The sequence below is a fragment of the Coffea arabica genome, chromosome 6c (genome assembly GCF_036785885.1).
Source record: "Coffea arabica cultivar ET-39 chromosome 6c, Coffea Arabica ET-39 HiFi, whole genome shotgun sequence".
NCBI lineage: Eukaryota > Viridiplantae > Streptophyta > Magnoliopsida > Gentianales > Rubiaceae > Coffea > Coffea arabica.
In genome coordinates this window covers 2946663-2970321 of record NC_092320.1, presented here as the reverse complement: position 1 = coordinate 2970321, position 23659 = coordinate 2946663, and the positions used below count along the sequence as shown (strand labels likewise).

Below are 23659 nucleotides of genomic sequence, written 5' to 3'. Positions count from 1 at the left end.
AAGAGTCCTGTGTCGTACAAGAGAGGAGTAACGGGTTGATATATAATTTCGAACCCATGTGTTATTAAACACTCATTTGAACCTCCATGCGATAGTGGGTTTGTTTGGATAGTGTATTATTTGAAATATTATTTGGAATAATTACTGTAGCACTTTTTGTGATATGATATATGTGAGATAAAAAGGTAATTGGGAATATAAAAAGGTAGGTTGGATTGTAAATTATTTGATATATTTTTACTGTAGCATTTTTTGTGATGTGATGTGATGTATGTGAGATAAAAAGGTGTGTTGAAAATTGTAATGATGATGTAAGCAAATAAATTTTGGCTAATAATTCTCTATCCAAACAAACCAATTATTTGGAATAATTTTGGTATCCAAACACTCCCAGTGTTATAATTTCGACCATGCCAAAAAAAAAACAAAACAAAACGATCAGCTAGGTGTCAGTCGGGCTTAAGCGCCACGTTCAACGGCCTAAGAAACGAAAGAGTTGATGCCGAATGGCGTGTTTGTTGAAGCCTTTCCTTGGATTTTAAGCAAAAGAGCTGTCAGGTTCAGATTTCAAACGTGGATCGAATTCAAAGAACGTACAAGAATAAATCTCTTTGACATTGACAATGGAGAGACAGCTGAAGGTGACAAAAAACATGAATGCATTGTTTGACTTTTAGGTTTAAGGCAATTATTTTCACTAGCAGTAGTACTACTACTTATTAGTATTACTATAAGATTTGGGAAATTAACAGGTGGTTTCCCGGTCAGCAATCAATCGTGTTTGTTTAACCAGTCAATCTCTCGGATCATTCATTAAACATTTCTTAGTAGTGTAGTATATTAACAGTTGGTGCTTTGATCCATTCTCCCGGAGAAATACACACTATAACAGCCGCGGATTGAACAAAAGTGAAAAGTTTGAATTCAACTGTGTGGACAACGGACCGACAACAGCAGAGTCAGAGAGGAGGCACTGAACCAAATTTATTGGCCCTTGTGACTTGTACTCTTATTAAGCAGAATTAATCAATTCACGTGCAATTAGTAGTTCTAATATCAACGGACAAGGCATCATTTTCTCCGGCAGGCATGAGCTGGCGTAACTTCCTTTACGTGTCGCCTCCCCTCGTTGGGTGAGAGACGTTTTCCATTGCACCAACGATCTGCATGGAAGACCAAACCAAATTTTCACATTTGCTTTTTTTCCCCCCCCTGTTTCTGAAAGTCAAAAGAATTTTTAAACGCTCAAGTCCAAGAACTTTTATCCCGAGTCAAATAACATTAAAAAAAAAAAAAAAGTTAAAGGACTCACCAAAAATTTCAACCCTTTTTGTGCATTGTTGGGCTTGGAATGATAGAATACAGATGTACAGGTCTTGTAAATAATGCTGGCCGCTAATAAATGATGGACAAACCGGTAAAACCCCTTTCTGTATGTAGTCTTTCTAATTTTCCATGGAAAGATTAACTAAACTACCCGATATTCGAATTGAGTACAACTTAATAAAAATTTGTTCGAACTTAATTCGCCAATTAATCAAATAAAATTTGAACGGTGTTTTATATTATATAATATTCAAACTTGATAAAAAAAAAATTAGTTAAAACTTAGTTTGACAAATAAACAAATCAAATTTAAGTAAAATTTTAAATTCGTTAAAATAATCAAATAAATTTGAACGGTAAACATATATTCCGCTATGCACATGCTCTAAATCCGAACCATGAGCTTCTATCTGTTAAATCCCAACTCCATTTGCTTAGTTCGACTTTGGAACTTCCACCCCAGACTACTACTTGGTAGGGGTGGCAATAGGGCGGGGGATCCTTCCCCCACCTCCTGCCCCGTTGTCAAATAACTCCTTCCATCTCCCGCCTCTTGCCCTCCATCCCCCGCTCCGTCCTTGTCCCATTTTCCTTGCGTGGAAAAAATCAACTTATCATAAATAATAATACAATTGTAAACAATGTTAAATAAGATTAAAAAGCTGTCAAAATGGAAATAAAGCATAACAAGTCAAGTTACAATCAGTGCGCAGGAAGAAAATCAATCAAAATAAAAAAGGGTTAGGAGCAAAACAGATTGGAAATGGATAGCTTAGTCTTTGGGGGGAGGCATTAGAAACAAATCAACAATAGTCCAAAAAAATTTTTCAGTTGTTGCGGCGGCCGTTGACACTAACTAGCGTTGTACTTATAAGTAAAGGTGCAATTTAGAAAATTTAGAATTGTATTATATATATATATATATATATATATATATATTTTTTTTTTTTATTGTATGCGGGCAATGAGGCGGGTGTATGTTTTTCCATTCCCCGCCCCGTTTTTAAGTCGGGGGAAATATTTTGCCCCCGCCCCACCCCACCCCATTTGTCATCCTTACTACTTGGTGTACTCTATGTATGCTTACGCAAACAGTAATCCGCAAGAAAAACACATATAGCCACATCTGCAAGAAATATATATATCCATTAACGAGGATTACAAGTTAATCTTAGCTCCATCTACCGGTTTTTGAATGCTAAGTGTTTTTTTTTTAAATTATTTTATCAACACAATTTTTGCTAACCTGCTTCTAAGGAGAACCTACACAGAACTAACCCGCTCTTATGGGCTAGAACAACTCTATATAAACCGTAAGTCATGAGATTTGATGCCCCAACTTGCAGCTAAAAAGTAACTTAAAAGTTCTAGTCAAAAAATGTATCTGTCTATGACCTACGTTTAGATCATATGCGTTGGTCATGATAACATTAGAACTTCTTTTTTTTTTTTTTTTTTGGTTTGGCACCATATATTGTAACGACTCTTTGCTAACATTAGAAGTTTTTTTTTTTTTTAAAATTATATCTTTCCAGAAAAGTTTTTACAAGAGATCGCAGCTCAAACGGGAAGACTTTCGATGGGCTACTCCTACTGCTTGTTAGGGGTGGACAAAAATACCTGCTAGCTTGAAAATCTGTCATATTCGATCAAAAAATTAGAATACCCAATTAGTATTATTTGATCACGTCAAAAGAGAGTCGGATACCCACTTAAATGCGGAACGGGTTAGGGTCACATAATTAAAAATCTACGAGTACCCGACCCGTCCAACATGTATACATTTTTATTTTTATACACATACTATAAAATAATATATTTTTAGAGTTAAATAAGCAATTTTATTGAACAAATTGCATTACAGATATGGAAGACTATATTTTATTTACAAAATTTATTTGTAAAGGTCATGATCTTATATTTTTTTAGAAAAAAGTTTAATTAATGTGAAATACATCTTAAAAAATGTGCTACTTATTTTAAATTTTTATTGATTTTGAATTTTTTTTAATTTTTTTTTCATTTTTCTTCACATGTTGGTTTCTTGGTAGGAGACTTTTTTGAGAAAAATCTTTATTAAATTTTAGATGAATATGTAAAACATAAAATTAAGTTAGTATAAATAATTTTTTTAAAAAAATTAAATGATAAGTCGGACGAGTCGAATACCCGTTGATCTAATCCTATCTTAGCGGGTATTTGATAACCAAGCATCCGCTAATATTTGAGGCAGATAAGGATCAGGCTGATCCCTAAAAGTGTGGGTCAAATCAAGCAAATGCTCCAAGGGATGGTTACCCGACCGTGCCAACCCTAGTGCTTGTCAGCTTCATCTCAGAAGAGTTTAAGGCCCACCCGAAGCCCAACATTGACACGGCAACCAACCCACACTTGTCCACAAAATCATCACAACCTTTGTCAGCCCCCTTAGCAATAATCTCATGGCCCGTTCTTTTTTTTTTTTTTTTTTCCAGTTACTCGTAGAAAACAATTATAGCGAAAGTTGCTTAGAAAAAGGTGCAGTATTTTTCTTTCGAACGTTTTGAAAAATCAGTAAATGCTTTCAAAAGCATTCTCATGGCCACTATTGACGATTATCTTTCTTTTAGCCTATAAATAAAATAAAAGCAATATTTTAAACAATTATAAAAACAACAATAAATTAATTCTAAATAATCTATAAAACATATAATGCCAGGGAAGTTGTTGTTAGTTTAAATAATTTTGGTCATTTTTTGAACTTGCAACTCAATCCTTACAAAATTTTCAATTTTACTCTAATCACTTCATCATATTTTGACATTATAACTACTCATAACCACCTTAGTCTAACTATCAAATTCTTATGACATTATAAACCAAAGTTCTTTAATGAAAATTTTATATCAATTTGATTTACGTAAAAAAATTCACATAAAATTTATATGTTTTAATTATTTTTAAATTGTAAGCATAGTGGGTGTGTCATTATCACTAGTTTAGAATATACCTTAGTATGTCGCAAAGTTTTTTTTTTTTTTTTAGGGTCAAATAAGGTAGAAACTTTCTATTTTTAGTCATTTGAAAACTCATTTGATGATTATAATTACTTTTCAATGACGTTCACTATTCAAATATGGACGGAATTGAAAAAAAAAATCACTATTCTACATCTAGATTACAAAAATGCATTAAAAAAAGAGAGGGTGGACAGATGGCAAGCGACATGAGACCGAAATAGGCGACTGCGGAGAAGGGCGGTTGACGGGTAACTGGCGCCAAATTTTGGAAGCCCAGTAGTTTTAGGATCTTGGGAAGGCAATCAGTAGACAGGAAAATGGCCCTAGACCATTTTTTCTCCCCCGATTTACTGCTACTTGGCTAAATATCCCCGGCTTATTTACTTCTTAAATGTCCACCAATCAATAAACAAAAACAACCTCATATTCTTTATTCGTCTTCATTTCACAGGTATCCCCAAAAAAAAAAAAAAAAAAAAAAACCCCGGCAATTTTTATGTCTGAAAGGCATCTCAATCTGACAATTGATCATCTGGGAAAGGAACGGAGCCTCTTAAAGGTTAATTTTTGTAGTCCCCAACCAATATGTGTTTAATCCAGTTTCCATTGCTTTATGTGCTGTGTACTATGGCATATCATTTTGTGTTTTGATGAATGCGGTGACTGTTCAACAATGCTTATATTGTTCAACGCAGCCACGTTTTGGGGCAAAAAAATTGCAGCACACCCTAATGGCAGGTTTCCTCTGTTTCCTGGGAACCCGCTTAATAAGACATGATAAACCGTTGGATGCATTATATTGATTATGGGCCATTAACAATGTGATTTTTTTCCCTATTGTTTTTATGTTCGACGATTATCATGATCCATTTTCTGGTGGTTAATGTCGGTTTTCATAATTTTCTATCAGGTTCTCAGAGCGTGCCAGTACAACTGTTGACCTGATCATTTTCTAACTCCAAGCCATTTCACCACTAAAGCTGATCCAATTGTAATAGATGGGAAAGAACATTCCACAGCAAGAGCCTTCCATCACTCTGAAGCATAGTAATCCAGGATGTATGAAAGGCATACTTCATCATTTCAACAATCACAAGTGGCACCATGTCAGGAAAAGGCTTGTACATAAAACAAGCAGCGGTGGCAAATTGGCAAATGGTGTAGGTACTTAGTTCTGCTCGTTCACTTGGCTCTTAATTGCTCTTTTTTTGCCAGGTTACTCGTGTAGTTTTAGATAGGCCCCCGTCTTTCTAAGTGCTCTTTTCTCATCACTTCAGTCGGCATGCATGTTTAACTATGTGACCTTCTGCGACCATAGCATCAGTACATATGCAAGTGAAGTTGCTATTGTGACAAATGTAACGTCTCATGTTTGAATATACCATTCGTGGCCTTATTGATGCTGGCAATGCAGCTCTTACTACGCAAATTTTAGTGCATGGGATCTGCACAATTTCATGATCTTGGCGTGCAAAGAACGTTTTAACTTTGGTCTTGCTATTGAAATTTATGTGGATTGCTACTTTTCAGTGGTTGAAGATCCAGGAAGTAAGCTGAACACAACAAATGCCGGGCAACCGCAAGAAAAATTAGAAGCTGAAACTGCTAAATCTTCTGTACGTACTATATATCTTGCCGGGCAGCAAAATTTGAAGATAGATTCGCAGTCTTTTTCTCTACACTTCTATTTTAATACATAAAATTTTAGTCGTAGGTACTTATAAATGTCATTGCTAGGATTAGGATAAGGATAGGAAGGTTGCCCATTTTTGGAAAATGTTCTAAGAGATTTTTACTTTCAGGATCATGCAAAATCTTCAGACTCTAGTTCAGGGCATAAAAGTTCAATGAAATCTCGAATAAAAGCCTTGATTACTGAAGAGGTCTACAGAAGAAGAATACGTCATCGCCGAAGCTCTTCCTATCCCATAAGATTGCCATTGGAGCGGAAACCTTCTATCCATCATTTAGATGTCTCCAGTATAGATCCTTGTGCTGAAACTAGCTTCAACGATGAGTCCCTGGATCACCAGGAAAATACACTGCATTCTTCTGTTTCCATCTTACTGGATCCGCTTCCGCCACAGTTTTGTGGTGAATCAGTCGCACAGAGCAGAACATGTCACTTGTGTGCTGCCATGCTTACTAAGAATTACTTGAGGCAGAGTGAGGTTAATGAGCATGGGAAGCAACCAGTTAAAGATCATACTCTTCTTCAGGACAAGTTTATATGTGCAATAGAGCCGAGTAAAATTGCTTCACTCCAAGAGTCAAAGATCTTTCTGGATGCGCTGGATTTGCTCAACTTAAGGGAGGAGTTATTCCTGAAAGTTTTACAAGATCCAAATTCATCATTGTCGCATCATTTACACAACCATAGGGCATCCACTCTAAGATCAGGGTTAACGAAGTCTGTGTCATTTCCTGTGCCTGGCTCCTCGGGCGAAAGACCTTCTGCATCCAACAGTCCCAGGTGCAAGAAGGAATTGGGAACTTGTAAAGAAGGGGAACGTAAATCTCAAACTGAAGAGGACCTAACTTCGAATGCATTAGCATCTCAAGACCTGGGCCAGATTTTGGCAATTGAAAAAGGCAAATGTACGGAGGCGGAAGATCCAAAACAGCTCTGTCCCCAGGATAATGCTTCTTTAGATTCACTGAAGGAGTTCAAGAACCATCATATGAATAAACTTATCATGAAACGCTTCAAAAATCTTAGGCAAAAAATCAAACATGCAATCAAGGAGAGCAGAAAGGAGAGGCAAAGAATTGTCATGGATGCAGTCCTCCATAAAATTCCTTACGGGTATCCAAAAGATACTAAGGAAGAGGATGACGTAAACAAGGATGTAGTTACATTGAATTGGAATAAATGCATTCCTCGGAGTTGGAGTGGTTCTTGGAACGAGCAAAATTCTGCAGTTGGCAAGATTGGACTGCACGGCATTAGAAGAATATCATCTTTCAATGAATCATTAAGTAGATATAACCCACTACTTGAGTTATGTTTTAACAGAGAAGAAAACAGTCGCACGCCCGATCGATCAGAGTTGAAAACAACAGGGACCCATTCACCTCTGGATGGCAGTCCTGTATGCCTGGGAAGGATCCTCTCGTTACCGGATCTCAGGTCATACTCCTTTTCTCGGATTGAGAGATCTGCCACGACAAGTTCTTTGGAGATGCCAATCAGGCCTCTTTTAGGTGGAAACCAAAATACAGAAAAAAGTAGTATTTCTGAACAAAAACCTGTAACTTCAGAAAAACAAATTCAGTCAGATGGCCTTCTCGAAAACGATAGTGAGGAAAAAGTCCCCGAAGTTGGTGACTCTTTGCCTGACTTGGCTGGCTCCAAGAGAAGGGACAGAACACTGGACCATGACGACGTTATTCATCCCACAAGGGATTCTGGACATGACTCTAAGTTCGAGGAGGATGCAAATGCTTCTGAAGGTATGTTTTGAAGGTTGTTCCTTTTCTCAAGTAACAGCTTGAAATGTTTTTGATTGTGCTCAGTTCTGCCCTTTCTCTCACCCTTTAGAGCTTAAAATTTATTTTTTCCATAGTGAAGACCATCTTGTTTTCATCCAAAAAATTGGGCAAAAGTCTGATTGCCCTTACGAAGAGCACCCAAATTTAACTGCATCACTAAATACTAAACCTATGAATAGTGGTAGAGTTTAACTATGAGAAGCACCTGGTTAAAGTAATTATCATACGTATAGACTGGATTATGAACTTTAATTTACTGTCTGACGCGTTCTTATCTGTTTTTGGTCGAGGCCAGATTTAGAACCTGGGCCGGCGGTCCCGATTCCTGGGGAAGAGGATTCTTTATTAAACCTGCAGAATGATCTCAGGATGGATCCCCTCGGCTTGAATGAAAGCAATATTAATGTTGAGCAAGTAGAAACTTCGCTGAAGCAATCCTACAATAATCTATTGCACGTCCAGGTTGACATGAAAAATAAGGCTGAATTCAATTATGTTAGAGATGTGCTGGAGCTGTCTGGCTTCAGTGGAACCGAGTTCCTTGGGAAATGGCATTCTGAGGAGCAGCCAGTGGCCCCGTCAGTGTTTGAGGAAGTAGAAGGTTGTTTAGTAGCTCAACCTGATTGTTCTGGAAATGAAGAAGGCGGCAGCTGTAAGCATCTGCTTTTGTTTGATTTAATCAACGAGGTACTGTTAGAAATCTACGAGAGAGCATTTTCTTACTGGCCAATGCCTTTAACTTGCCGGTCTCATGTCCATCCGATGCCTGTGGGATACCACGTTCTGGAGGACGTTTGGACAGATATAAACTGGTACTTAAGGCTAAGGCCCGATGTGGACGAATCACTTGATAGTGATAATGCGATAAGCCATGATTTATCAAAAAGCGATGGCTGGATGAACATTCAGTTTGAAGCAGAATGCGTGGGGATCGGGCTGGAGGACTTGATATTTGATGATCTAATACAAGAACTTGTTTTCACCTGAACGTTCCTTGGCTGGATCAGGTTCTCATCTCGAGCGGCAGTTTTGATTTTGGTTACCTATACAATGTTCCTCCCATATATTTTAGTATTGCTGTCAGTTTTCTCTCATTTAGTGATGCGACAAATTTGTGGGACACAAATTCAAGCATGGACTTGTGTGCTTGCTTGGAATAGGTTCTTGCGTGTTGTATGGCTGAGTTTGACAGTAACGAGTCGTAAAGCGCAAATATGGATATTTTTATTTAGACGAAGATTAGATCAATGCTCTAGATTGTCGCACGAAGAATTTCCAGCACCACGCAAGCTTGTTACAGGAAGAAGACACAAGCAATCATGGCACAAGCGACACCACCAGGAGAGGGAGCAAAGGGGATAAAGGAAATGCAGATTTTTGTTCTGAAATCTATGCTCGACATAAATTGCTGTCTCAATGCAAATTTCCAGACTTACATTCAGGACTGATAACGGAACCAAGATTCAAGAGTCCAACAGCTACCTATATCAAAGAACTAACCAACCGAGAATTAGTGTGGGAAACTTGGAGAATCAGGAATCATGGTTCAGCCATACCGGAATATACATCTCATTGTTCACAATTCATGGCAGTGCTGGCCGTGAATCAGGATAACTCTCGCACGTAAATGCAGCCCACTTTCTTTTTAGCTCTTCTGGACTAACAGAAATGAAAACGCAAGGATTTTCTTTTCTTGTTTCTGAAGGGGGTAGCCCCGCCTGAGATTAAAATAACACACGCACAATCAAATATATCTTTTCCAACCATTGGGCCTTGATGCAATGGTCAGGGAAAGCTCTCTCATTTACTAGTTCAAACTCCACCCAGTACGTCGCACAAGAAGCATAGTGCTTCTTATTTTTTTAAAAAATTCAGAGGGTATAATAATGCACTCGTCGCCTCTTTAGGCTCACATATCTTGATTCTGATTTCAGAAAAAAAAAAAACATTGACCTCCTTGCCTCCATCACTTTACACTTTTCCGCCACCTCTTCCAAAAGGCGATCCCTATACACAGCCCAAATGAACCATTGAGTTTGGTTCAGTGGCCACTGAAGAGGGGCTTAAAGGGTTATAACTTTTAGGTGGGAATTCAAATCCTATCCAAAGCATTTTTTTGATCTAATCAGGTCTGTACTCTAGAATAAAATAGATTATACAATTATAATCGTTCTTGTTTGAAGAAAAAAAAAAAAAACATGGCCCACTGGATTGACAATCAAAGAGCAATGGCGTCGGGATTTTGTTGGCTTGTTGCATGTCAGCATTTCAAATTAATCACTGCCACTAACTAGCCCTTTCCACCTTCAATGGACAATAGCATCACAAATCCAGAACGAACAGAGAAATCTTTTTCTCAACTCCCTTAATTTGGGTCCATGTATGAATTTTGCTGATTAAAATCTTCATGGCCCTAATCTTGCCATCGGGTTTTTGTGCAGTAACATTCATACCATCTAAAACTAAAGAGAGGGCACCCGAGTCTTGAGAGCCCGATGGATTATCCATCCTCCCTCTAACATGTGCCGCCTATTAAACACTCGTTAATAGACTCGTTCACATTGTAGACGGAAGAACAAATGTGCGCGTCTCAACTTAGATGACACATTTATCCATTTTGACTTTCAGCACTTTTCCCACTTCAACTACCATTTTTACAAACGCATGACACCTGCAATACCTGTTACTGAGTGCTCATCGGAGAATTAGGGCAAACCATGATTGATTTCTCCCGTAAGTGAGTTGGGCGCATAAAAAAGAGATTCTGCTCCATCAGTACTTCCACAACCAATGGAGTAAGTTCATTTATGTCCCACCAATTATAACTTTTGTAATTTTCTGTTGTTTAGTCTTTGTGCACAATGGTATGATAGAATGGGTCATTTCATGTGCAGAAAGCTGACGAAGTAGGACCACGGGCATTGGAGACGCCATGTGGTGGGAGAGAGAGTGTATTATTCTTGAGATTTTAAAAGTGAGGGTTTCGGAACTGTGGGATTTTCTGATCCTTAGTGGGGTTTGTTAATGGCCCGGATGGTAAAGGGCGAACCGATTTGATGCCAATAGAAGCAATTCACTTCGCTGATTTGAGTTTACTTTCTTCTAAAAGAATGGTGTGCGCGTGATCTTCAAAAGAATGGTAGTCCGTTTTTTGCCTTTTTTTTTTTTGGAGAAGTTTATTCCAAATTGTATGTGTTCTCCCTTTGAGGAAGAAATACCCACTGATTATTAGGTAAGAAACAGGAGAAGTTGCCGAAAGTAATCTGAGGTTGTGTTTGATTATTCAATTGAACATTTAAATTTAATAATGAATCAAAGAAGTTGCCAAAAGTAATTTGTGCACGTGTTTGATAAATTCAATTGAGCACTTAAATTTAATAAATTTAAATCTTAACATGTTTAAAAGAATTTCATAACAAAAAAATTAAATATTTGAATTAATTAAGTGTTACTGAATTTTTTGGACAAAACTTGATTTGAAATTTAAGTGATGGGCTATTCACCGCTTATTGTGATATACACTCAACTGTATCAGATTTTGCCCATATTTTATAACGCAAGTTAACATTTAAATTTAACGGGTTAAGATTGGGTTCAGATTTTAGTATATTCAAACGAGTTTGATAAAAAAAAAAAAAAAAATTTTGAACGTCTATGGTTTTAAATTTTCTAGACAAAACTTGCCCTCTGAATCTTTCGCAAAACTTGTTTTAAAAAATAAGTGATAAATTATTCACTTATCATTTGATATGTTTATATTCTATCTGGATTTAATATTTAACGATTCGATCACTTAACATATTTAGATTTCAAACTTCAGTTTTCATATTTCTATCTATCAAACACACCCTTAGTATTTATTGATTCAATAATTTAGTAAATTTATAGATTTTAGATTTCAATTTTCAGATTTTAAATTTGTTAAAGCACCCTTTTAGTATTTGCACTCGTTCAACTTTACAAAACCACTGAGAGGATTCATGCGCAGTCATAATCAGTTTTCGATCTAGATGTTCTCTGATCTTTTGCATGATATCTACTGCGTTATGATATACATTACCTTTTTAATCAACTAATAAAAACATCTACTAGAGATTAATATCTAAAAGACAGACATGCGTTTAAAGAAACTAGTCCATGCATATCTTGCCACTCTTTCATCTAAACTGATACCTTCGCCACAGTAGTTGCTTTTCCTGACGCAGTGGGGATAAAGGTACTACTGTACTAGTAATGGGCGGATGTCAATAATGTAAATTGACTCGTGTCGAATCTTTGCTACTCCTTACTGGCTGACAACCCCCACTGCTGAAACACAGCTTTGTGTGGGAGCATTGTGCCGCTTGGAGCAAGTGTGGTGGGTGCCTGGTCCTAGTAAGGGTGGTGGGTGGCAGGTCGTGCTCGTAGTCGGAAGGTTAAAAACTTCCTGCGAGATTGACGCACCCTCCCCTTTCTTCCTTTTCAGTTTTCACCTCCCTCTGTAATCTGTCCGTTGAAGCGGATGTGACTGAGATATGTAACCTGAAACCGTCAAGCTGTTTGATGTGTTGAGTTTCTCAAGAAAAGGACCAGCACCTTTGCTTTATGATTCTACTAAAAGCAGCAAAGAGGAAAATAAAAGAAGAGGGAAAATAAAACCCATCAATTCAGTGAAGTCAACAGCAAAAAATATTCTGTGTAGTGACCTCTCCTTTTAAGCAGTACCTTGGACGCATCGATCCTCTGAAATTAGTCGTCCAAGCGCTTATTAGAATACAGATTAGGGTGTACATCGTTATAATTTAAAATTTGTTACGAAACAACTAAAATGTGAATGTCCTTTTGTATTTTTAAGAGAATTAATTCATGATTTATTGCTACATTATGTATAGAAGTTAAATCCATAAATCTATTCATGTAGTGGAGAAATTGTTTCATAAGTTTCTTCACATTATAGTAGTGGGTGTTTAATAGGATTAATGTACTTTTAATCTTGTAGTACCTATTTATGAATATACATTGACACCCTTTGTGAGTACTTTTGTATTAGTTAGAATAATAAGATAATCACTCTCTATTTCTTTCTCTAATATCTCCTATATTTCACTTGATATTATAGTGATTTATTTTATTAATTTTACAATACGTTATCAGCACGAGTCTCTACTTTTGAACAAAAGGTGAAAACGGAGACTTTACCTTGAGTAAAAGTGAAACACGAGATTCTACCCATGTTTTTTTTTTCACCAACATTTGTCTATTTATTGAGGTAAATTTCTAACCTATAAATTTATTTTAATTTATTATGGTTAACCTTTGAATGGTTGCAAAATACAAGTGTCTACTATTGAGCAACTACTAAACAAGATCATATACTCTTTGACATATTTGAGATAATATTTCATCTTTTAATTCTACTTATTTATCTTTAGAATTATTTGTTATAAATACTTATATCTGATGCATTGAGTTTTGGATATGCTATTATAGAAAATCAATTATGCTTAAGGATCCACTTGTTCTTTGAAATACTTAAAGAAAAATATGGTCATTATTTCAAAGTTTGGTATGATAAATTTACTTATGGTTGCAAGTATATAGTTCTGCTATGTTTAGAATTATTTCTTAGTTGAAAATAATATTCTCTACATATTTTTTAAATATGCTATTGTAATAGCAATATTGAGAGAAATTTTGAGAAATATTTTGTACTTATTGCATAATAGTTCTAGTCCATTCCTAGAAGTGAATGCGACTAGATTTCAATTTATTAGTTATGGTTACTACCATGACTATGATTTTGGTAAATATATATTTTACCATGACAAGAGAAAAAATTACCACTTGAAGTGAGATAATAATGATGAGAACAAAAAAGTAAGGATCCTAAAAATAAGTCTCGAAGTACATATGAGGAATCAAAATTATAATAGCATTTTCATATGGCTAATTTCTTTAAACACCCTGAAGGTGTATGATGCTTGATTTAATTTATGATAGTAATTGACTTTTCTTCCTAAAGAAGAAATGGATGTTAAATATTTGGGATCAAAGGATTATGGTGATGATATTTGTCCCATAAGAATTATGGTGACAATGATATGTGTCTCATTAATAAGTGTTACTATATACACTATATTCCAATAAGAGAAACAAACACAATCAGTTGTAGTGTTTAAGTGATTGAAAACTCCAGAAGAGCCACTACTATATTTCTCCCTGTAGGAGAAAATTTATCATAAATAAAGCACTACTTTTTACTATGTCTCGAAAAAATTATTGAATTTGAATATCCGTTAAAACAACTAAAATGTTGATGTCCCTTTGTATTTCCAATAGAATTAATTCATAATTTATGGCTACATTGTGTATAGAAGTTACAATCCATAAATCTATTCATGTAGTGGAGAAACCGTTTCATAGGCTTTTTCATATTCCTGGGTATTTAATAGGATTAATGTAACTTTAATTTTGTAATACATATATATAAAGGTACATTGACACCCTTTGTGAGTACTTTTGTATTAGTTGGAATAATAAGATAATCACTCTCTATTTCTCTACTTCTTTCTCTAATATCTCTAATATTTCACTTGATATTATAGTGATTTATTTTATTAGTTTTACAACAAAATTTAATTTTTATACATATATTATAAATTTAACGATGATAATGGAGTAGTATATATTATTGTTGTATATGATTTACTTTAATATATATATATGTGTGTGCGCGCGCGCGCATCACTAACAGTTTCATTCTAGAAGTAAAAGAGCTTTTCCATCCGAAAACAAATTTATCCATGTGACTGTAAATTTTGGTTCTAAGTAAATAGTAACTATTAAGTTCATCCTACGTTTAAGAACCAACATGCCTTCTCACGGTCGTGTTATGTAATAATTTTTCCTCACCTGGTTGTTGATTGGACGGACAAAGTCAAGAAACTACGAAAGTTCCTTCATAAGCATGCAATTTGGAATTAATGAGTGCGATATTATCCATAAATTGAAACTAGGCTTAATTACATAATATCGTCCCTTGTAATTAGGTATTAATAGCAAATCGTCCCTTGTATTCATAAAATTCATACATTACCCATAGATGATACTAGTCTAATGTATTTTTCCCCCCTTCATCGCTGCCTTAATGGTCTAATGTGTTTGGTAGTAAAAAGATAATTACGTACGGAATAGAAGAGAAGATCAAATTTTCTCCAATTTTGCTTCGTTTTGCTGCTGCAAATTAAGGATCAGATTATTATTATTTTTTTATCCTTTGACTGGAGCGTATGTTCTACAGTGATGACAGATGTTTCTCCTTCATTCCCTGTGCTTTCGTGGAGAAAAGGGAAACTTTCACTAGCTTAAATTAAACTTCCATTGCCGATCTGCAGTTGGTCAGAATCAGATAAGTAGTACATTTGTTTCCTTCGTAGACAAACTGGTCTTTGACCCGCTTCAAATTATGATCAGGCTTTAGAACAATTATGATGGCAACGAAAATGTCCACCACCATGCAAAGATAAGATGGACGAAATCAATAAAATTTTACTGTCACATTATTATGATATCTTAGAAGATAGTAGGATTATTGCAGTCTCATCCTGGGTACAGATAAGGCTCTAGAACAACCGGGATCGTGGACAGAATTATGATAGCAACAAAAAAAGTCTACCACCAAGGGAAAAAGACGGACGAAATTAATAAAATTTACAATTACTCGCAGAAGTTAGGTTCAATTTGAATTGGCAATACAGATGTCAACTAGTAACATCTAACAACACTATGGTCCTTAATTAGCAAGCACATGAGCAGACGACATTTCAAAATCGTGTGGCGGAGATTTGTTGCTTCATTCATTCGTTGTACTCGCCGTTAGCATACACCACTTCGGTCCTACTGTCCGTCCAATTACCAAACACTCGTGGTTTCACTTTTTAATTAAAAAATATACTCCCTCCCGTCCCACTTTGATAGTCCTGTATTCTTTTTTCATCCGTCCAAATTATAGTTCACTTTCTAATTAAAGAATATAGTTGTATTTTAATTTTTCTAAAATATCTTTATTCAATGTAAGTAGTTGTTACTATAAATCTATTACATTTAATGAGAGTTGATTCTTTTTTTACCATCAATTCAAGTTCATATAAAGTTGTACCATATTTAATGTGAGGGTATTTTAGAAAAATAGCAATCTAAATTTACTTTTCTAACAAAATTAACTATTTTTTCTTAAACTATGTGAAAAAAGAAACCTTAACTATCAAAGTGGGACGGAGAGAGTAATTAATACATAATTTTTTAAAAATATATTATTTAATGTAGGTTATTATTGAGTGTAATCTAATTTATTTAATGCAAAACTATTTAGTCATACTCTATTTAATGTAAGTCATTTTAGAAATTTAGTAAATTAAATTTATTTTTTTTTCAACAAAGTTAACTGATTTTTTTAGTCATAACTTCACGAAAGGTCCGCAGAAATTGTTTGACGGCGAGGAGGGATATGTTTTTTTGTGGAGTACGTGCACTTCCAGAACACACTCAGTGAGTTTGTTTGGATAGAGAGAATTTGGTTTGCTAAATTTATTCTCACAAATCCCAATCACCTTTTTATCTTTCCAATCATCTTTTTATTTCACATATATCACATCACAAAAAGTGCTACAGTAAATATCTCAAATAAATCATCCAAATAAACTCTTATCCAAACAAACTCACTAGCGTAATAATTTGCCCTCGTCCTGGCTGCATTTCGTCTAATCCGTTTACTGTTTAATAGCAATAATTTGGTGGCCTTTCTTTCTTTCTTTTTTTTTTATATATTCCTTTAATAATCTTCTGAGAGTAGGGACTAGGGACTGTACAACTTGTTTGGACGTTGATGAGACCATGAGAGCGGAGACAGCTTAGAACCACAGAAAACGACAGATACGTGGAACCCAGGTGAATTGATTGCCGGATCACCGCGGGGGGGGGGGGGGGGGGGGAGGGGGACCGACTTTCATGGGGATAACCATCATGTATCATACCACGTGGACGGTCCATATCCATTCCCTTATTTCCACTCCTCCACTATAAATTTTTGTCATGGCTCATTCGGTCTCCTGCATTGGAGGGTTGCTTGTTTTTTCATCTCTCTTCTCAACTCTCGTAATAATCTCCCAATCTCTTTTACTAAGAAACAAAAAAGAATGTCGTGCTGCGGAGGAAACTGTGGCTGTGGCGCTGGCTGCAAGTGCAGCGGCGGCTGTGGCGGGTAACTTTCTATTACTTTTCTTCCTTCAAGCAATTGCCTTGGACGTGCGTGCATGCTTTCTTTTCTTTCTCGGGTTAAAATTCCGGATCAATAGCCTCGACCGGTTTTCTCGTGTAGGATCTATCATTTTCATTTTGGTTTTGATCTATCAAGCCTTCTTCGCTTGTAAATTTGATTTTTTTTAAAAAAAAAAATAAATCTGTTTTTTTATTATCTTTGACGGTGGTGGAAAATTTGTCGTCTAAAGCATAAATCAGGACGTCCTGTGGGTTGTGTGCCTATCTAGCTGCTATCTCTAAATTAAAATCTGGAGTCAGTTAATTGTCTTCTTTGTTTACGGACTGATTGCGTGATGGTGTTAAATGATGATCGCAGATGCAAGATGTACCCCGAGTTGAGCTACACCGAGAACACCGCCGCTGAAACTCTCATTCTCGGTGTTGCACCACCCAAGACGGCGTATGTGTCACTATTTTCTTTTATCAAAATTATTTCAATTTATTACCCCTAATTTTCTATTATGGGGCACCTGTGAAATCGGATCTGAAATCTGACTTGATATGTCTTTTACTTTGGCATGGGCTGTGACAGATACTTGGAAGGGGCCGGTGAGGAGGCTGCAGCTGAGAACGGAGGTTGCAAGTGCGGACCTGACTGCAAGTGCAATCCCTGCAACTGCAAATGAGGCGCTGTTTTAACAAAACAAGCAGAGATGATGACTAAATAATAATCACTAGCAATATTTAGTGTGTCGGTTGTCGGTTTGTCAGCATCTGTCCGGGGGACGTAGTAGAAGTAGTAGTATAATATCTCCTGTCACCCTATCATCATCTGATCTTTATGATGATGATGGGTCACGGGAGTTCCCTGTAATAAAGTGGCCATGGATTCTCCGTGGTTGCTTTGGGCCTATCTTCTTGTGTGTGTATTAATTTTAAGGTAGTAACCTGTGCGTTTGCTGGTACTGTACCTCTGCTTGTCTGTATGTTGGTGGTCAGGAAGAGAGTTTTTGAGTATGATCATAGCTAATGAAAACTCCTTTGTTTTGTTAAATTAAAGAAAGGGAAAATTCTGTTTGTTAGCGAGTATTCAATAGATCTTGTGCTTTGTAGATAGATGTATGCATGTCGCGTCGCACGCACCGACTTTGAAATCGGCAATCTGTCTGATTCGAAGAATCGCTCAAAATGCAGAAACCAGTGAGTACATGCTAGTGTGACCTCAAATCGTCGGGGATCCATCTGATTTGTAGCAAGTTAATAGCATATGGAGTAAGTGGTCAGGATGGTCTCTTTTGAGTGTGGGAGCGGAGGAGAAGATAAGTCACTAAATCATCTGTGTGTGTGTGTGTGTGTAGTGAGTGGGGGGTAGTTGAGGAGAAGGAAAGAGGTAGGGGATGATGTTGTTAGTGATTTTTTTTTTTTTGTTAATTGCATTTACTTCCTATGAAGTTGGGTCAAAGTACGGATTAACCTCGCAATAGAATACGGATTAACCTTGAAAGCTTGATTTTTCTTGGGAGAAAAATTGTGTCAATCAAAATAAGATATTTTTACCTTTAAAAATCCAAAATAGTGGGTCAATTTTTCTCGATTGATTTACCGGCTAAATTGGTGCAAAAGATCTTAAAAAGGTTTGTTTGAAGGGTTAAGAGATCTTTTTGGTAAAAAAAAACTCGTGTTTGAATTTTTTTCTTTCAAATATGAGAGTTAGAGTTGTGTTGGTGAGTGATTAATTTTTGTAAAAGATGTGTTGTGAGTAATTTATTAAGTGGATAGTCCGTCGTTTAACTGTGAAAGATGTGTTGTGAGTAATTTGCCAAGTGTTGTTATCAACGACTTGTGGTCAAAATCCCTCAAATACTTTCTGTTCATCAATTTTCTTTTTAACAAAAGGAGGAGAAATTAGTTCCAAAAGCAGCAGGTTCAGTTCATCCGCAACCAGAAGAAGACGAATCAGACAAGCCCGTAAACAAGTGTTCGAAACAGTAGTTGAATCCTTTTATATAAAACTGAAAAAAAAAATACAAAGTCTTCTTCAAATTAAAATTAAAATTAAAGGTGATAGACCATGGAATTGGTTAGTGTTCGTTCAGTGCCATGAAATCTGCTGCTGTCGCCCATCCCAGAAGACAATAATTACGATTTAAAGAAAAGGTTAATACATACCATGACATCAATTTGCGGATGCTACAGCTCAAATGCTGAAATTAGGGTAAGAGCAGGGCTGTTAAATAACTGTTACAATGGTTATGATGCTGGCTGAAATTTGTAAGCTATCCTCTTCATGATTTCGTGACTTGGTTTCATACAAGCTTATCCAAAAACACCTCTTGCAGCTCTGCTGAACATATTGTGTACCTATAAAGATCCAGAAAATAAGTATGAAACAGTGCACGTCTTCTGCTCGTAATTTCTCACAGGACAATACTCCTTGCAGTTATTCCAAAATGTTTATCCCATACCTGCTTTGATGAAAGGCCTAATTTCTCCAAATCGTTCAGCTGTAACAGTCACAGGGACAATAATGTTAAGCACTCAATTGTTTTTGTTGGGCAGGGAACTTTATTGACATTATGCTGGAAAATTCCTTACTGATTTTAAAGGACTCGTCTCCCTAAGGTCAGTAATGTACTCGGCCATCTTCTGCCCGATTCCCTATTAAGAAAGCAAAAGGGCTATGTAAAACTTAAATGGGAAAATAGTCATTTCCGATTCTTCCAAAAAAAAAAAAAAAGATTATTTCTGAATAAAAAATATGATCCTTTCCTCAATTTGATCTACCTTTAGCTCAAGTAGCTCTTCCCTGACAAGAAGCAAGCGCAGTTGTTATTAAGTCTGCGGAACGCTGAGAATGGAAACGGAAAATTCTAGGCCAGGGGAAAAAATTACCTGGTTGCTGTGTTTAAGAACTCGATATATTCTTGAACCAGAGTGCCCTGTCATTGATAGAACGGAAAGGATCAAACTCGAAGTTGTAGATAAAATACCTATAAGCATGATACAATGTGCACGCATACCTTCAAGTTAGTACTTCGAGTATGGAATTTTTCAAGGGGGTTTCCAGTGCCCTCAAACTGGTCATTACCACCATTATGAATAAAAGGTGTTTTGGGAGTTTTCAGGTCAGAAGAAACAAGAGGTTGATCTTCTGAAATTATGTCGTCAGCTTTTATATTGGAGTCAATTGGAGAAAGGACTTTCCTCAAGGGACTTTGTGGTGACTTAGTTTTAGCACTAACAGGGGATGGTCCTGTAGAACATTTGCCTGTTGCCATCTTCTGCTCTCTAATTGCAGGTTCATCTGTGCAATAACCAATTGGAGAAAGTAGTTTCATGTTTACCTCCTTCCCTGGATCTACAGGACCTCCATGATTAAATAAATTTCTGTGAGCCACAGAAGTTGAAGCACCCTGGTTGCTATCAATTCTTCGTTTTGCAGAACTCCAGCCTGTTTTTGGCTTTTTTAGAGAGCTCACAGAAGTAGGACTTTTTATGGTTACCGGAGATCCACATCTACCGATCATTTGAGCATTCTTTGTCTTGCTCTTAGATTCCAGCCACTCACGAAGCTTTGCCTCCATGCTGACACTTGGAGCATCTTTTTTCTGAGCTGAAGATACAAAATTGGATATGTGACGTGACCTGGAGGCCAAACTAACTGTGCGAACTGATTCTTGATACTCTCCTGGATTCTGATCAGCGGCAAAAAAGATAAGAAAAAAGAAAAAGGAAAAATGCAAAAGACCTGTACAAACTTCCATCGAACCTCGCATTAGTACACAAAACAACAGAACTTACCAGGCAAGCAACCATCAAAGCACGACTTGTTCCTCCGAGAGAATCCTGCAGTATCCGTGTCAATCTGTTTTCTCTGTAGGGTATTCGGGGTTTGTTGTTGTTTAGTGCATAGATAACATTGGAAAGTGCAAAAAGCGACTGGTTGATCTTGGCGCTTTCATAGAGACGAATTCCTTCATTGCATGTCTTTTTGTTGTCCTCATTTCCTGAATCAATAAAGAAATTCAGTTTTCCTTTGAATTTCATGGACAGTTATCTGACACTATTAGACACAGTAATGATTAAAAAAAAAAACCTGCTAAATCAATCAGGTTTAGCTTGCCATCCACAGATTTCCCACTATCATCATCACAAGGGGTCGAAACTGATATCACCAGCACACCGTGACTTCTACTAGAAACATCATTGAGGCTTGTCTGCCCAACCTTACGCCTCTGAATTGCACAAGAAAACACCTGATGGAATTCAGATATTGAGTTCACTCTAACTTGAGCTAATCCCCTAAGATGAATTTGTCCATCTTTGTCATCAAATATTGCAATTTCCCTTTCTTTTAGTTCCAAAAGATCATAGCATTTGTCCATGTAGATCTCATAGTATGAGATTTTTACTCTACTTTCTGTGTTGTGGCAAATAGAGAGAATGGTGGCCACAGCAAGCGGCATCAGACCTGGCGACTCCTCACTCCCCTGCAATGTCATCAATTAATTTACACTTATGCATATAAAGAGTAGAAAGGGAACCTTTCATTGACTTAATGTATGATATATGACAAGTTTATCCCTTTCTTCCCACTCAAACAAAGCAAGAATGCTGCTTTATATGTTACAACAGTCGACGCAGTTATCCTTAAGGCAAACACATATTTTCCACAATAAGGCAGATGGGAATTAAAATAAGACTGTGTGCAATGCAAAACACAAACTCATCCTACAAGCTCAATTAGCCACAACCTATGCAGCCACAATTGTTGAGGAATTCAAGGGATCAGGAAAGGACTAAATCTGTGTAGCCACAACCTGAATATGAGGAGGCTGTTGAAAAAGATACTTGCACGACAGTTAGGATACTGTGTTTCCTTTTAACCAGATCAAGGGTAGAGTACTGCTTCTGCTCTTATCACTTATTAGGTGTTCAAGTCAAACATAAAAACTCGAAAAGCTAAATGAATAACGCAAAACAATGAAACGAAACTAAAAAGGGAAGAACGAAGAAAAATGAAAAAGCAGTGCCAGCATGATGTGCGGGCAACCAATCTTCTCTACTGTTCAACATCATTCAGATTGTTTACATACAAGCAAAAGCTCATTAATTACAGCATTCGTTAACAAATTTTATAGGTAAAATCAAGTTACATCTTTTGAGCAAATACAGTAGCAGTAGTAATGCTAAGTTCCATACATTCAACAAATTCTTCAAACTGAATTCTTAATGGGGCCGAAAAAACAAAGATCTTAAAAAGTCCCTCGGGGGCAGAATTCTGGTAATGAAAATAAAGTGTCCAGAGAAAATATTAAACCTGCATAGTGTAAGTTTTTCCACTCCCCGTAGCACCATATGCGAAGACAGTGGCGTTGCAGCCCTTAAAAATACCTGAAATCAACGGCTTCACTTCTTCCTGAAAAATTTTACTAATGTTGTTGTCTTCTTGCCCGAAAAAGGCATCCAATTTGAAGCACTCGTTCCGACTATATCCTCCAACAAAAGATAGCACTTCAATCAACTAAATAGAAAGGTCCAAAAATAACTAACACCTCCAAAAAGGAAGGGGGGGAAAATGTAAAACGTATTTTTTTGGACTTGCCTAGTTTCTTGATCTTTGAGGTGCACAGTCACTTCATCACAAGACTTCAGTTCTGAGTCAAAAACGGAAATGCAGGACTCGGCATCGCCATTTTTTTCCGAAATTTCTCGGGGAAGGAAGGGTCTAACTCTTATGACGACTCTGACCTTGGATACCGAACAGGAATGGGAAGCTGATAATTTTCCATCTTTTCCAGGCGTATTTAAGGGCCCAATTTGAGTTGCCATTGGAATTGGATCAAAAACAGGGATGAAACGGAAGAGAATTGATGGATCTGGAGAAGTTGGAGAAAATGACGAAATTTTCTTTGATTGATGAAGCAAAATTAGGGAGAAGCGAGACCAGGACTGGACCGTTATATCTTATTATGGAGGCTATGCATTCAAAATTTTGAATTTCTTGCGCTTCTGGGCTCGAAATAAGGATTGAGCCACCTGCTCTCCCCCTGGTGTGGGCTTACTTTCCTGCAGGGTTGATTGGGGCTGATGGCCCCAGATGCAGGGTGTGGTGGGTCGGTGGGGGAGGGGTTTCTGGTGGTGGTGGTTCAGTCCTCTCCGGATTATTTTTAGACTTCTTTAGGTCCACCTCCTCCGCCTAATATAGGATAGATTAAGTTATACAATAATTATCGTTTTTGAAAAAAAAAAAGTATATCTCAGTCACGTCACCCATATATATATAACTATGGATATTAGATTATAACATATTTAATATTATTAGATATGGGTATTAGATTATTTATATGTAATATAATTAATATTATTAATTATACAAATAATTATATATTTATATTAATAGAAACTATTAATTAGTTATGCTAATATATTTATATTAAATTATTAATTACATTTGTACTAATTATACATTTATTTCAAGATTATTATCACTTTACCCCCTTAAACTATATCACTATTATCAATTTACACCCTAACGTTATCTTTTAGTCACTTTACTCCCATGAGTAATTCAACTTAACATGTTAAGAAATTTTGGACAAAAA

The 23659-nt window shown here is 36.5% G+C and overlaps 3 protein-coding genes and 1 long non-coding RNA gene across 5 annotated transcripts; 2 read left to right on the top strand and 2 right to left on the bottom strand.

Annotated features, from left to right (window-relative positions):
• Window positions 1–4617: 4617 nt before the first annotated feature.
• On the top strand, window positions 4618–8804 carry LOC113695666 (uncharacterized). Its single transcript, XM_072052014.1, has 5 exons — window positions 4618–4884; window positions 5236–5489; window positions 5856–5941; window positions 6128–7778; window positions 8113–8804. Exons 2-5 carry the CDS (start codon window positions 5324–5326, stop codon window positions 8802–8804), a joined length of 2595 nt encoding a protein of 864 aa, XP_071908115.1. The 5' UTR covers window positions 4618–4884; window positions 5236–5323.
• On the bottom strand, window positions 5923–8656 carry LOC140008243 (uncharacterized). The gene is made up of 3 exons (XR_011815643.1): window positions 8541–8656; window positions 7183–8445; window positions 5923–6982 (listed from the first exon to the last, which is right to left on the bottom strand). It is a non-coding gene; the product is annotated as an uncharacterized lncRNA (long non-coding RNA).
• A 7975-nt stretch (window positions 8805–16779) lies between the features above and the next one.
• LOC113697171 (metallothionein-like protein 1) lies at window positions 16780–18143 on the top strand. The gene is made up of 3 exons (XM_027216655.2): window positions 16780–17055; window positions 17431–17514; window positions 17647–18143. The coding sequence occupies exons 1-3, from the start codon at window positions 16991–16993 to the stop codon at window positions 17738–17740; spliced, it is 243 nt and encodes an 80-aa protein (XP_027072456.1). The 5' UTR covers window positions 16780–16990; the 3' UTR covers window positions 17741–18143.
• Window positions 18144–19162: 1019 nt separating this feature from the next.
• Window positions 19163–23218, bottom strand: LOC140008242 (kinesin-like protein KIN-10B). 2 transcript variants are annotated; one of them, XM_072052012.1, is made up of 10 exons: window positions 22660–23218; window positions 22375–22543; window positions 21151–21544; window positions 20856–21061; window positions 20075–20749; window positions 19947–19993; window positions 19839–19860; window positions 19650–19712; window positions 19520–19558; window positions 19163–19415 (listed from the first exon to the last, which is right to left on the bottom strand). In XM_072052012.1, the coding sequence occupies exons 1-10, from the start codon at window positions 22884–22886 to the stop codon at window positions 19371–19373; spliced, it is 1887 nt and encodes a 628-aa protein (XP_071908113.1). In that variant the 5' UTR covers window positions 22887–23218; the 3' UTR covers window positions 19163–19370. The 2 variants fall into 2 exon arrangements, with proteins under 2 accessions (XP_071908113.1, XP_071908114.1); XM_072052013.1 differs by lacking the exon at window positions 19839–19860.
• Window positions 23219–23659: the final 441 nt, after the last annotated feature.

Coding starts and splice junctions, on each gene's coding strand:
- LOC140008242 (XM_072052012.1), bottom strand. CDS start 22,886: ATGGCAACTCAAATTGGGCCCTTAAATACGCCTGGAAAAGATGGAAAA. Junction 20,750..20,855: donor CTTTGATGGTTGCTTGCCTG/GTAAGTTCTGTT, acceptor GCCGCTGATCAG/AATCCAGGAGAGTATCAAGA. Junction 19,861..19,946: donor TTCTTAAACACAGCAACCAG/GTAATTTTTTCC, acceptor GCTTCTTGTCAG/GGAAGAGCTACTTGAGCTAA.
- LOC113697171 (XM_027216655.2), top strand. CDS start 16,991: ATGTCGTGCTGCGGAGGAAACTGTGGCTGTGGCGCTGGCTGCAAGTGC. Junction 17,056..17,430: donor TGCAGCGGCGGCTGTGGCGG/GTAACTTTCTAT, acceptor TGATGATCGCAG/ATGCAAGATGTACCCCGAGT. Junction 17,515..17,646: donor GTTGCACCACCCAAGACGGC/GTATGTGTCACT, acceptor GGGCTGTGACAG/ATACTTGGAAGGGGCCGGTG.
- LOC113695666 (XM_072052014.1), top strand. CDS start 5,324: ATGGGAAAGAACATTCCACAGCAAGAGCCTTCCATCACTCTGAAGCAT. Junction 5,490..5,855: donor CAAATTGGCAAATGGTGTAG/GTACTTAGTTCT, acceptor GCTACTTTTCAG/TGGTTGAAGATCCAGGAAGT. Junction 7,779..8,112: donor GGATGCAAATGCTTCTGAAG/GTATGTTTTGAA, acceptor GGTCGAGGCCAG/ATTTAGAACCTGGGCCGGCG.